Below are 14,937 nucleotides of genomic sequence, written 5' to 3' on the forward strand. Positions count from 1 at the left end.
GCCCTCACTCTTCTCTCCTGCATCGAAACTCCACCACTTGGTTGATGGGATCAAAGGCAACCAGTAATAAAAAGGAGACAGAAATTCAAGGAGGGCTACATGTATCTAAGTAATAAAGACTGGTGTTTGTCACTACATTTTGCAAATATGTATTGCATTTTTCCAATGTTACTGCAGTTGTGGCTGTTTGGTCTTTTTCATCTCTTTGTTCCTTTCTCTTGAAAGAGAATAGAATTCAAAATTGTCAGTGAGGGGTCTGTGTTAGGTTCTTTTTAATATCCAGAAAGCTGTTTTACTATTGCTCTCGTCCCCACAACTGCTACATAAACCTGCCAACAAAAATGGACAGATGTTTAAAGAATAAGCCACAAAATGGTGTTCAGATGGTCCATAAATATCCTTTATTTCTTTTCGCATCTAAAACAGCTGAAAACAAATCCACAGATTTACTTTGTACAATCATGAGTTGCATGATAAATACTAGTACACTATGCCTCATACAGGGGTCTTCTTTGCAGCATTGGCATATTAAAACCTGAGTTTTAATATTACTGTCATTTTTGGGGGCTACATTTGCATGATTTTTCGTGGCTGTTAAATCAATTACCAAGGTCTGTAATCTACAGCACATGCCTGGCAGGTATGCCGGCAAATGTTGCTGAAATTAATTTGATTTAACTAGAGAAGATGCACATAGAATAAGCAGGAAACAACAGTTTAGTATCCTCAGCATGCATTCATTATGCTCGGTAGAGAACTATAACATGGAGAGAGGCAGAGAAAGTGACTCTCAGCCAAGGATAGCGACATGAGCCTGCTTACTAACTACTATAATGTACCAAGTCCAGTGTACCCATGACAACCATTGTGAATGGGGCTTTTGTTGGGCTTGTAATGACACAGCTAGAGAATTGTGTCCCAATAATGGCACAAAGGAAATCCATTTGCATCAAATGACAGCAGGAAGAAGAGTTTTTCACCTTTCATTGTATGAGACTGGCCGAGTGATGGTATCTTCAGGGCTGCTTTTAGCCAACCCTGAGTGTGATAAGGAGGAGTGCTAACGTGATGGGCTGTGGTCACTTCTCTGCTTTTCAGTGCATTTTGTTGGCTTAGCTGTTGGCGGTAGAGCTTCTGTTGCTGATGCTCTTTGTCATTTGCAAATACAGTGTCATTTTAAGTTTGCCTGAAATTGAAATGTAGAGGCCATTTCTTCACTTTTTCGATAGATTTCAATCAAAAATGCCTTCCCTATACCAATATATCATGATTAATCTGAATGACATACAGACCATACATTTCTGTGTTGCCACAATCAATATTTCAACGAGGCTTCTGCATGAGTGCTTGCCCTGTATTGCAATTTGATGTCAGAGTCACCCTGGGGTGCAATATCAAATCCTGTGTATTGGTAGATGCATCTAAACTGGTATTCAAATTAACACCAAGTGAAAATGCATAACCTGTCTCCATAAAAAGAAATGGTCAGATATATTTTTCTGTTTTTCAAAGGCATTCAAAATGTTAGTTTGCAGTGCTTCCAAGTGTTTTTCTCCAATTTACATATTTTATTGGCATTGCAAAGAAACTATTTCCTCTCGTAAGAAATGTAGCATATTTGTTCCAACAACAGGTAATGAGAGGAATAACATACCATAAATGTTTTGAAATGATCAGAGAAATGTCTTTCAGCTGTTCATTGATTTCTCATATGCAATAAAGGTCTCATTGTTACTGTGATCCACAGTTTATTTGTTGCTTAAAAACACATGATAAAAACATTACATTTTAATCAATAACTACCTCTAAAGAATGCATTATCTCTCAGTGGTGGCAAGCGCTGGAGGAGAAGCAAGAGGATAAAGCCACAATCTCTCTATTCAAACTGGTATTTTTTGACTCTTTTGGGATGAAATTCAGAAAAATAAAATCTACAAAAGTTCTTTTAAAATACATTTTATTACTTAGAAACCAAAGACAAAATGTGTGACACTGACATCAGAATGGTTGTTACAGAATGCGACTGCAAGAATTAATTGCACTAAAAGCAATAAATTTAGTCAGACATGGAAGTATATTTGCTGTTCTAGTGTTGCAACAAACAAGTGGAAAAAAAAAACCCATAGCACATTAACATCAAGGAATACACTGGAATGGTAGAAATGCTTAAAAAATGACTTGCTGCTGTATCCAGAAAGAACCCCTTAAAACAAATCCACCCACCCACGCCTACTCACACATATGGGTAATAACAACGCTTTTGCAGTACGAGGAGACTGGTTAGGGCAAACTCTAATGGGAGTTGGAACATGTTCCACAGAAACAAAGCCAACTGTACTTCACAGTTAAAATCAATTTCATTATAATTGCACTATACACTGACAAAACACACACAGAAAAAGAGGAACAGACATTTAGGTACAAAACATAAACCACAATCTCAAACAGTATTCAGTTATTTGCCATTGTTTGATGTTGTTTTGGCTTTTTTGAGGATCCGGTTTAGATGTCCAACCAACCAGGTCTAACAAGGTTAGCCACGCTGAATTCTTTTGACAGGACTGAGCCAGGAATAGAAAGATAAAATAAAAGTTCCTTATTTTTTTGCCTTTATTTTTTCAGGGATGCTGCTGTCCCATCTTCTTATCAGACAATCAAACAGATGAGAGTCTCTGGGAGGCTGGTTGTGGTCCTCTCGTAATGACCTCTGTCCCAAGTTGACTGCATTTAACAGCTCTCCCTTCTTTTGCCAGCGAAGACCACACTGTGGATAAGTGCTTCTTTTAGATTTGATTCAGTTTTTAAATCAAGTCCATGAACTTAAACACTTTCTAACTATCACAATAAAATCAAAGTCCCTTAGCAGTGGATCTCATAGGCAACCTGTGTCCCAAACAGGAGACTCTGATTGATGAAGAGCTCCTCGGGGTCTGTGGTTAGGGGTCCCTCTCCACCTTCTGCTGGGTTCCTGCGAAGCCCCATTCCCCCCGATCTGGTCAGTGTCTGCACCATTTCATGGTCCAGGAGAGCCTCCTTCATGCCCTTCTGCTGGCCATATCCAGTCTTCATGGGACACCTGCCTGAAGTGGACCCCAGGACAGGCTTTGCACGGTTGAGCACATACATTTCGTGACCGTGGTCATCACGGTACTCCTCCAGCTGAGCGAAGGTGGTGGGTCCGTCGGAGTAGTCATTTACATAAAGGATGCTCTCTTCCTTGCTTGTGCAGTAGGAGCCGCCCTCTTCTTTCCGGCGCTGCTGGTGACGAGTGTAGATCATAACCAGCAGAAGAAGAGCAGTGAGGGCCAGCAAGGAGATGCCCACAGCGATGGCTGTCTGTGTGGCAGGGCCCAGAGCATTAAAGTCCATGCTCTCTTGCTCATACAGAGGTTCCTGGCTCACATCCAGAACCTCTGGGTGGTAGTAGGAGTTAGAGGAGGATGACAGAGAGTGCGAGTTTAAACGAGGCCAGAACTGAGATGAGGATGACGACGAGGACATGTTGACGGCCAAGTGAAAGGTCACTCTAGCCACACCTCCAGGGTTCCAGGCCTCACATTCATAGCGCCCAGCATGTGCCACCGTCACATTGCTGAGGAACAGCATGCCACTGCCCGTGTCTGGGTCAAAGCTATCACGCTCACCGCCCTCCTCAGTCCCACGCACAAGTCCGCGAATCTTGCCAAGTCCACCACTGGGCTGGGCTGTCACCAGTCCTCCAGTGCCAGGCCTGAAGAGCTCTCCATTGGGTCCGAGCTCCTGGACAAGGCCACGGGGCGATAATTGGGTCTTGCCATGGGAAGCCTTCCTCCATGTTACCTGAGGTTGAGGGTAGCCTGAGGCCTGACAGGAGACACGGAGGCTCTCTCCCAGGCGCACAGTCAGGTGACTGGGCTCTAACTGCACCACAGGCGGGATGCAGACTAGACTGTTGGCAGCCACTTCCACTAGACTGAGATGGGAGAGGCGAGGCGGCTCAGAGCACATCAGCCGGCGTTGTTCAGCAGAGCTCAGCAGACGCTGACCCTCCTCGCTGATCCATTTTCTCAGCCAACCCAGAGCACAATCACAGCGCCATGGGTTCTCTGGAGGAGAAGAATGACAAGAAAGATGGGGTGTGAGGTAAAATAGGGCCAAACAAGGGAAACAGGAACAGGGGATAAACATAATTGAGTGTAAGTAAGAAAAAAAAAAAAAACAATAAGTCACTGCTGCAGCATCCAGATTCTATTTTTTCTGAGTATTTTGTTTATGTTTATTTATTTATTTATTTATTTTTTGGTTTGCTCATTCTTGGCAACCATTGCATGCCTGATCATCCTGGCAAGGGGAACTCTCCCTGTGTGGCTCCTCCCAAGGTTTATTGTATTTTTTTGTGTGGGAGTTTTCCCTTGTTCTTGCTGGCCAAGGTTGGATGTTGCTTTTAATTTATTATTTTAAAGCATGGTAGTGTGAAACCCTTTGAAACTTGGCTTCATGTGACTGTGCCACTTTGATCACATTTTTAGAATTTTAGTGAATGTGCTTTATATCCTGGCAGCACTTTTTCATATTGAAATTACAGGACATTTCCATAGAAATGTGGTCCTTTTTAGCTCAGTGGACAGAATGAGGGACTAACACTGCCAAGCTTAAGCCCAAGTGTATCTATTGTTCACTAGACTTACTGTAACACCATTTTAATTAAAAACATTTACCAAAAAGTATACATAAAGTAAACAATGTGAAATAACTGAGACTGTTGCAAGATTTCAGTCCGCTTACCAGTGACTCGAAGCACTTGCAGGCTGACCAGGGGTTTGAGGGAGGAGGGTCCAAGGGTGCGGAGGTGGTTCCTGCTGAGGTCCAGCAGGGCAAGAGATGACAAGCCAGACAGAGCTTGCTCTGCTAGCAGCTCTATGCTGTTCTCCTGCAGGTGGAGTTCCTGCAGACGCTGCAAGCAGAAAATAGCAGAGGAAGAAATCTAAGTAAAGTGCAAGCAAAAGAAAAATGTCAAAAAGAGAGAAACAAAATCAGTTCCCACTCCAACTCAATCCATACTGCCATACTGTGCATCAGGGATTAGTCAGACATATTGTCAAGAATTGGATTCACATCTGTAGGTGTCATTCTATATCATCCAAACAAAAATTCTACAAGGCAATTTTGAGCAAATATGACTAATCCGCATGAAACCAACTTAGCATATGAAAAAGGCAGGCAGCTCGAAGTGTGGGTAATTGGATAATTAATGCATAGGTAGGAATAGCAAAAGCTGGGGTTTTCTCACCACACCAAAAAGATGAATCTCATTATTGTGATGTTGCTAGTACTGTTTCTGGACGTTTGATGTCTTTATCAAATCTTCATGTGACTTCTACAACAGTCATCATCATTATCAAAACCATCCATGACCTCCACTAACCCCCCTACCGCCCAACCTGGAGTCCTCTAAAGGTGTAGTCCTGGACTCGGGTGATCTGGTTGCCGGCCAGGTAGAGGATCCGGAGGTGCTCCAGACCCCTAAACATGTCTGGGGTGACCAAGTGGATGAGGTTGCCATTGAGGGCCAGCTCTAGAAGTTCCCCCTGGCTGAGGAAGGCCCCGGGCTCCAGGGCCGAGATACTGTTGTTCTGGAGATAAAGGTAATGCAGATGACCCAGACGAGACAAGTCCTGGAGACGGATCTGGACCACAGCGTTGTCCTGAAGGAAAATCGTCTTTACGGGACAGTGGGAGAATGAAATGAGCATCATGATAACAAATACGGTATACTACATTAGAAATGCAAGACAGGTGTTTTATTTTACACATAAAAGTAGACATAGTCTGTAGATAGAAAACACCGCCATGGGTTGAGGCTACATGAACATCCACCCTTTAAAAGATCTGCACTTATGTGTGGAGGATGTGGAGCTTTGGTTCAAAGTGTTCACCAAATGAAAACAACATAATGTATGCCATACAAAAAACATGGAATAAGCTATTTTAGGAGCGTGAAAATAATGAATCTGCGACAATGTAAGTGGGTTATGCAGTTTTTTTGTGTGGTTCCGTTCTCTTGCCAAACGCTGCATAGATCAGAGACCTTGTCAGCTAACATCTTTGGAGTAAAAAAAAAAAAAAAAAAGCATTGAGTGGAAGGGAATGTTTGAGTGATTGAAGCTGCACTCAGTGGTTTTTCTGTTTGATCCATAATGCATGGCAGTCTGTTTGATTGGTAATATGCTTTCGTTGGTGATGTTTTCAAAGTAGAAAACATGGGCCACAAGGTGGAATATGATTGACAGGATAGAGCCGGTGATTGAGGTTAATGGAACAATTTATGCGGGACATGACTTTCATTAATATTCATGAGCCGCTGTAATGTTGGGGGCCTCACCCCTGGAGAAAAAGATGGTCTAATGTTTAACGTCTTCTCAACAGAGGATCGGCGGGTGTGCAAGAGCCACTTTCCACAGAAGGATGAATGATTACACGCCAAATATCACAGCCCTTTCTTCGGGCTTACATCAAAGAGGGTCACGGCGAGTTGATTAACCACAATCATTTCGGGTAATAAGACTGGATCTGCTCGCTGAAAGGAAGCTAAGTGATACAAAATGACAGGCACGTGAGGAGCAGTTGCGATACGCTGGCAGTGCCCTAATTTATCATATCAAGGCAGTCGATTGGCCGGCTGACCTGAGTGACAGAGGGGACACCCTGTGGGATTTCTTTGAGCCCCAGAGATCCGCACTCCACAGTGAGGCTGTAGCAGCGGCAGCCGGAGGGACATCCCTGCGAAGGCGGTGGGAGGAAGGCTAGGATGGTCACGGTGAGGCTGGAGAGCCACAAGAGGACCATGGCGCTTTCACAGTAGGCCTCAAGGGACAAACAAAACCTGAGAAGAGGAGGTGGAGGAGGAGAATGGAAGGGGAACACAAAGATCAAAGTGAGCATCTATTACTTGCACCCTCGGGTGCAACAACAAACCTTACCAGCAAACCTGACATGCTTTTTTGCATAGTAATTTATTTCATACTTGAAGCCAAGATTGACAGTAAGTGCTGATATGATGTCTATGCAGATGACTGTGAAATGGCTATGGAAAAATGCTTAAAAAAAAAAAAAAATCCTTGTAACAAGGGAACATAAGAGTATCTCCTCGTCCCCACCTGTTTTCCATTCAGCTGTGCCTATTCAGTGGAATTGCAGCAGCTTCTATTATGGGCTTCAATTAATTAAAGATGTGATAAAAGATGTGCAGGTTGCCTCAAGGACCCCTCTCTTGTCTTTTTAATGCATGCACAAACACTCAGATGCGCTCTTTCTCTTTCTATCTCTCCCTCTCCATCTTGCAAAACACGCACACACGCGCGTACGCATGAACGGCGGGGGGAACGAGGCACTGTTTTGACCCCCACTCTCAGTGCCTCCATTTCCCTTCTCAAAGCAACTCTCAAGAGGCAAGTAACAACTATCATCTGATCAAAAACGTCAGCACTGGCTGCTAGCTGCACCTAACAGTAATCTCTTCCTTTGATATAACCCCATCACAGAGCTATTCATCCATGCGCCTTATTATTTCTATACAGCCCGGGAGGTATTTGCTGTTCTACTCAGCTGTGGACATCAAAATAGGTTCAGACTGCTGTCCAATACTGTGTGACGCCAACAGATTTCATGAAGATATGGCACGGTGGTAGACATATTATGTGACAGTGCTGAAATGTCACACAGAACCCATCATTCTGCTTCAATGGCGTTCGAGGTATTTATTGTGCTTCGCTATATGTCAGTCTCCCGCTTTGTTTTACAGAGTCTCCATCCGGCAGAGAAGCAGACATCTCATCGATCCTATCTAAAGATTCTCCTGGTTATAAAACATTCATTTGCAACCCAACAGTGTCCCTACACCCTGACAAGTCTATCAGGCTTTTTGAAACTTCTGTTTTGCTTATCCAGATGGACTACTGACAAAAGTACATGTTGCTCTGAGGGATTCCAAGATCATCCAGCTTAATTACTGGAATACACGCAGATCTCATTATGGCTGATTGATTTAAGGGTCCTGTGCCTAAAATGAACTGTGACTGATGAGTTTTTCAGTTTGCTGCACGCCTGAATCATCAATCTCCCATTCTGTCAGACTGATATCCCATTTGTGCTGTTATCTAGACCAATCCCAGTAATTTAATGGCCAAGTGCAAAACGCCAGGATCACTATTTCAGTGACTGAGAGTCCACTGATGCCGTGTTACGAGGCAAATGAGCAGTGAACACGATTTTAATATTACATGTTTAATTTAGAGTGCCTTTATGAGGATAGCCAGCTAGATTAATACAATGTGACCTATATAAGCCGTTCAATCTTCTTCTTGCAGGAAAAAGAGAGAGACACACATTAACAAAAGAATGCCATTTGCTCTCTGATGCACTAGAGCTCTCCAAACAACCATGGAAAGAAATTATGTATTTCTATTGTTGGATGGAGAAAGCGCAAAAATTGAATTTTGAATTAGGCTTTGGCCTGTCATTGAGCTTTTGTTACTTCACACAGTGAGATGACTTTTAAATAGCTTTGAATTGCTTGAAAAGTGTCAGAAGTGAATCACAGAGGAAGAGACTTTTGCCTGCCCTAGGCTAAGAATACATGCTGAAGAAAAGTGCACAGCCTGAAATGTGTTGTTAGAATATGAGCCGAACATCAATCCAAACAACACCCGACCCGGTAGAGAAAATAGCCCACGTCTTTCTCTGCCTCATTTAAATGTTCCTCTGTCTTTAGAGGACCTTAGACTCAAGTGTGCCCTGAATTAAGTCTCACAAGGTTGTGGAGATACAGAGAGCAGAATCACCTATGAGGTTATCGGGGATGGAAGTCCCGCATGATAGGAATCAAGAGGCTGACAAAGACAAAGTGACATTTAGGATGAGGTTTCTTCGAATATACAGCTGACTGCAGCTTGTCCCACAGTATTTGTTCCACTATTTCAGATTTGGCTTGCCCTGACTGTGCATGACTCTCTTCTTTTGTCATGCTGATGTGGGATTTTGGTGGTAAGAGGCCAACTTGTTCATTTCAGTCTCTGTAATCCTCTGCGGAACATGCATAATCTGCACAATCAGATGCTTGTTAGCTAAGCTGCTCTCGGCAGTGTAGACATTTTCATAGGGGGGTTGTTTCGTTCAGTATTAAAAATGAGGTCAGTAATATATCACTATTAACTCGGATGTGTGAAAACGCTTTAAATTGGATCATAAGAGCTTAATAGTGTGTACATACTTAGGAGTATTACCCCCTAAAGCTTAAGTTTAAGGACACCTATTGAAGAGACATGAGAGAGCAGATGTCAGCAAACAAATGCCAAAGAAAATCTAATGAAATGCACATCAGGGAGAGCCTATGCAATATTCAATAACCAGCAACACGCCAAGGAGCCCCTCACAAAATGCATACGTAGCCTGCATCTCTACAAACAGGGCTTTGAATTGCTCTGCGGGTGCAGCCCGGAACAGTTTGTTTATTTGAGCATTTTCTGAAATTACAATTGTCTCTTCACTGTTGACATTGCGGTTTGTTTTCACGCCCAAAACAAATCATCCTCTGCCGAACACTCGCAGCACCGACCACCGCGCGCACAAACCCACGGCATAGCAGCGTTATGATTTTTTGAGGAGGCTAGGTGTTGATGTGTCAGAAGTGCAGAGCGCAGAGCCAGAGTGCTGGAGGCAAGTAGCAAAGTTCACATCCCCGTGCTGCCACCATTGCAGGTCGGCCTCCCCCGTTGTTATGGTAACTCTTGTGATGAGGGGAAGGTCTGGTTGCGGGGGCCTGAAGGCCAGGCAAGGTTCCTGTGAGCTGGTGTTAGGCAAACATGCCCACAGAAATAGAAGCTGTCATTTCCCAGGGAAAATTGCTCACAGGAATATGAGCTATGTGATGACCTAGAGGTAAATCATAAATTTTCTCTCACTCTAACTCTCTCTCTCTCTCTCGGTGGCGTTAACTTTCTCTCTTCCTTGCTCTCTATCCTTACTCTTGCCACCCCCCCCGCTCCTCCCCCACCTCCCCCCCACCTTGCACAGGCTCCATCATTTTCCCTTCCCCATCTCTGACCTCTTTCTTTTCTCATCTCTCGTCCTTCTGGCCTGACTGACAGGTGCTAAATCATTTGTCTCAGAGCATCCCTTTGTCCACAAATAGAGTGAGGCCAAGGCACTGGGAGAACACTGTGGCACTAACCCAAGCGTAACACAGTGACTTTGAGCAATTGTCTCAACCACGCACACACATACACACCAAACCCACACACACACACACACACACACACACACAGATGCTTATATACATGCAGAGCACGCCTACATACTAACAGTTTTACACAGACACTAACCACTAGCATTCAGGGACATGGACACAGGCAGACACAAGCAGACAGGCTGATACGCATATATATAGCACTCAAAAACACACACACCCACTCACACACACACACACACACACGCATTTTTTTTTTTTTTTTTTTTTGTCAGCGGTAAAGGAAGCTCTGCACAGTTAATAAGCCTGCATTGATTTCCTTATTTTTCCACCACTGCTCTGTCCAGTTGGGCCTCACAGCCATCGATTTCCACCATGAAAGTAGGAGGAGAGTTTTGGGATTGCATGTGTGAGTGTCTGTGTAACAGAGAAAGAAAGTGAATGAGCGCCCGCACGCTACAAGCCGGGGTGCTTGTGTGCGTGCGTGCAAATGTGTGTGTGTATCCATGCATACACGTCTCACTCTCTCTCTCTCTCCATCTCTGTGTATGTATGTGTGTGTGTGCGTGTGTGTGTGTGTGTGTGTATCCAGCTCACTGTCATCGGCTACCTCAGGCAGAATGACTCTCTGAGCAGCAGCAGCAGCAGCAGCAGCAGCCTCCGAGCACTCTGCCACTTCTCCCAGCGGAGCATTTAGTCTAAAACCCTTGCTCTGTCTAGCTCTCCTTACACACACACACACACACTGAAGAACTCTTTGCCTTTAATCGGTTCAGATGGATTCCCCCACTGTGGCGAGTGTCTTCGATGTAGAGACCGCTGTTTGTATAATAAACAGGCCGACAGAGGAGCTCAAAGCATACAGAAAACATGATGCATTGAGGCGCCGATAAAGCATGTGAATATCACTCTGTCTGGTGAGCAAATGCTGGCACTTTCTCCTGGTGCTCCATGCACAGACAGCTGCACTGCCCACCCACCGGAGGAATTATTTGAAACTGAACATATGCTCTCCACTCCGGTCCAAAGTTGCAAGAATTTCTCAACAAGTTGTGTACGAGGCAGATGAGATGTGTTATGTTTGGTGCATTTCTGGATGATAGATGTGAGATTGATGCTTGACAGGGATGTAACATAAAGTATGATGACAACACACATCATGTAGGTCTGATAGAAAATGTAATTCTACATATTCTTTTTGTAGACTTTTCCTCCTTTTATGTGCTCACTGTCCAGGAAGGATTATCATAACATTACATCATCATTGCTCAAAGCAGGGGAGATTTCAAACCTCTGCTCTCCGTCTTCTCTCTCCCCCTTCTCTTTCTGTGTCTTCCTCTCAATTGGATTAACTTGCCGGCATAATTTAAACAAAACAACGCAGCCAGCGCACTGTTGGAAATCTGAAATGTGCCGTTTCAAAACAAGCAACAGTTTATGCATTTAAATGTTATTGATTTTGATATGAGATAAGCATGTAATTATTTTTACATCAAAACTAAGTAATGGAAAACGATTAGAGGCAATCATCAGTTTCTTTATATCTTTCTATCGCAAAATTGAAAAATTCTAATTATGCAAATCGTCTGACAGCCAATAAGGCTACAGCAAACATCAAAGTAACCACTGCCTGTGCAAATGTGTGTGTGCAAATGTGTGTGTGTGAGTGTGTTTGCCTGTCTTGGCCGCTAACCACCCCTCAGGTTGTAGCCCTTATCAACATACCGGGTGGCAATTTTGTTAGTTGTTATCCAGCTCTGTACTCATGTTTTGAAACACACCTGTCCGTTTTTTGGGGGGGAGTTTTTCATATTCCAAGAGAAATCTCTGTCCTCACCAACAGCGACGCTTCCTTTTAGTCTTGGTTGCCATGATTTCTTGAATCCCCTCCTCTCAAACGCCAATACTCTCTAGTCTCTCTTTCTCACTCTCTCTCACACACACACACATGCATGCACGTACACATACAATCCCCTATCCATCCCCAAGCATATTGTCAGGACTGGTTGATGCAATCGATCACAGCAATTTCATTCACAGTAGCTTCATCTGACAGGCTGTACAATTTATGAGCGGCTGGATTATGATGCAGAGCAAAAATGAGTGGATACAGCAGTTTGATACATATATTTCCTTAATACAGTAAGCCCATTCCTATTTGCAGTTGGTGGTTGTGGGGTCCTGCTATGAATTACACTACTGAAAATGGACCACACACGCTCACCTATGACTGATGCCCGCTAGGTTTTAGGGCTCAAAAGTACCATAAGTGCAGGCAGGGAGAGTGAGGTAAGAGATTCACCTCCTCCTCTATTAGGAAACAGATCGATCTGGCCTCCATTTTAATATGTTAGATAAAAGTGTTCACATGAAGAAGTTGATGTTTTATTCATGTTAAGAGCCTGATATTAGGAATGGGTGATTTTGAATTGCTGGTTTTATGGCTGATCAGTCGAAAGTGCAGGTATTGCCTGAGCAGCGACGGCATCAGTAACCGTGTGTGTGTGTGTGCATATGTGTGTCCAAAGATGAAATGACACCTGCGCCCCTGATAGCCACTGCTTGCCATCACATTTTAGCCGTAGGAGATATGCAAATAGTAACTGCTGCATTAGTAGCACTACAGTAAATGGTGAATTGTGGGTCTTTGTTGCTACATAATTGGAAGTGACAGCATATGCTAACTGCATATAATGGCAAATATAAATTTACTCATTTCTGTATGTCAAATTCTGCTTTCACATACAGTATAAAGCTAGCCTATTATCTCAAAACCGCCATATCTTAAGCCTCTTTTTGCTCATGTAGCTCTTGTTCCAGCTGTTATCTGTCATCTGCCTGGAGTATATCTTTCTCAAGACAGGCTAAAATTGGGTGCTATAAAATTACAGCCAAGAGAGATTTCACTCATCACTGTCTGGCAGACAGTAGCCAATGAAAAATTAAAGATCTCTGCGGGTGTAAGAAGTGAACTTGTCCGTATGGATCTGCCCATATGAGACAGATAAGATACCCCACCCCTCCGACTTAAACAAATGAGGGCCTATCCAGGGGCCCGCTGTTTGGGTCCACACTGCTTCATGTGCAGAATAGCAATGAACCGAGGGGATGTGCAATACAAGTCTTTCATGAAGGAGAGGGGAGGTGGAACAGTGACATTGCTCAAAAATCAGAATGGAAAATGACTGATAGCCCTGTAGAGGCTTACAGTCTGCCTGTGGTGCACTATAATGAATCTGTACCGACCTCGTTATGCTACATGATTTTTTATTTTCTCCTAGCCTATAACTTCACCATAACATTCCTAAAATATTCTTGTAGGGACTTGTAGCATGCACACAGTGCTCAATAATAATTTCATAGTGTCTTTAATATGCTATATGATATTATATCATCTTTTATGGCGTCACTATAAAACTCCTTTGCAGTAGTAAGTAATAGTAAGTATTTCTATCATACTCAAATATAATGACCTAATTTTTTATTCCTTTTTTAAACACTTATGGCATCACTACAGCATATCTATATGATGTTACTTTAAGTTTCAACATTTGCATATTATTCTTCTGAAATGAATTCTACCATGGATTTCTGCTCTGAATGTGATGTTTTCCACAAGCTATAGACAAATCTCATTAATTGCTCCAAGGCGTATCTATGCTGTGACCACATTTGTAAATGTGTCATTTAAGGCTGATTCATTCACCAGCAGGGGAGCGCTACATCAACATGGAAACTGGCTCACATAATATTACTACATACTAATAAAAAATAGCAAGACATTCTCCGTTTGAGTATTCACATGAATCGCTGATAGATGTACAGTAGGGGACGTGCTGTTGAGGATAGAGGTCTACAGCAGTGGTTCTCAAAGTGGGGTCAGGGGACCCTGTACCTGTTTGCTGAGCTAGAGGAAGATTTTTATTTCCACTGATTATGTTCCACTAACTTCATCCGCAAGAAATTAACACCAATTACAAAAAAAAAAGCAGAAGAATGACATTTCGCATTTTAGCTTTCATTCTTATCATAATTATCTCCCTAATTACAGGGTAGACAGTTCCACAGTTCAACACTACATCCGCAACAACAAACACTCATTAGTTATGCTGCCCCACTAACACTAAACATTATCGAATGGAGGTCAGGGGCCCTAACCAGCTGATAAGAACACGTTTGAGAGCCCCTGCCTGGTAGTAGCTGCACTATCCCAAACACACACAGTACCCCCTCTTCCCACCACAACTGCGACCTACCGTCTCCCTGCGTAAAGGGACACTTGATCTTGGCAGCAGTATCCTCACTCCTGACTTGGCTGGAAAGAAATGGATGAATACCACTTCAAATCACCGCAGAGCAATGAGCCAAAACATTGTTTCCCCCACCTCCTCCTCCTCCTCCTCCTCCTCTTCTCTTTCTCCTTTTTCACTCTCTCCTGGCTGGGCAGCGGTTCAGTGTCCACAGCCTGAGCTCGTCCATTGTATAAGTGGATGCTGACAGCCAGCGGAAACTGCTCGCATCTGCCAACGCTGGACGTCAGCGCTGATGATGTTCGATTTAGACTCTTATTTCCCTCCGCTGATATTGTTATGCGGCTTTTGTCCTTCTCCCCCCTGATTCTTTTCTTTTCTTTTTCCTCAGCGTCGGATGTTGTCCTCCAGCGCTGCCCCACTCGTGTAATTATCCCTGCTTGGACTGCCCTCCTCTCTCTCTCT

At 43.5% G+C, this 14,937-nt stretch overlaps 1 protein-coding gene across 2 annotated transcripts; it reads right to left on the minus strand.

Annotated features, from left to right (window-relative positions):
- Positions 1-1,940: 1,940 nt before the first annotated feature.
- lrrc24 (leucine rich repeat containing 24) lies at positions 1,941-14,937 on the minus strand. 2 transcript variants are annotated; one of them, XM_030075235.1, is made up of 5 exons: positions 14,608-14,937; positions 6,664-6,862; positions 5,421-5,699; positions 4,765-4,933; positions 1,941-4,085 (listed from the first exon to the last, which is right to left on the minus strand). In XM_030075235.1, exons 2-5 carry the CDS (start codon positions 6,823-6,825, stop codon positions 2,860-2,862), a joined length of 1,836 nt encoding a protein of 611 aa, XP_029931095.1. In that variant the 5' UTR covers positions 6,826-6,862; positions 14,608-14,937; the 3' UTR covers positions 1,941-2,859. The 2 variants fall into 2 exon arrangements, with proteins under 2 accessions (XP_029931095.1, XP_029931094.1); XM_030075234.1 differs by having other exon boundaries at positions 14,479-14,937.

This window comes from Myripristis murdjan, chromosome 17, assembly GCF_902150065.1.
Source record: "Myripristis murdjan chromosome 17, fMyrMur1.1, whole genome shotgun sequence".
Taxonomy (NCBI): Eukaryota; Metazoa; Chordata; class Actinopteri; order Holocentriformes; family Holocentridae; genus Myripristis; species Myripristis murdjan.

What these genes read in the sequence shown, in the direction of transcription:
- lrrc24 (XM_030075235.1), bottom strand. Translation starts at nt 6,825, where the DNA reads ATGGTCCTCTTGTGGCTCTCCAGCCTCACCGTGACCATCCTAGCCTTC. An exon ending in GTGTCCCCTCTGTCACTCAG is followed by an intron (nt 5,700 to 6,663) that starts GTCAGCCGGCCA and finishes TGTCCCGTAAAG; the next exon opens with ACGATTTTCCTTCAGGACAA. An exon ending in GCAAGTGCTTCGAGTCACTG is followed by an intron (nt 4,086 to 4,764) that starts GTAAGCGGACTG and finishes CTTCTCCTCCAG; the next exon opens with AGAACCCATGGCGCTGTGAT.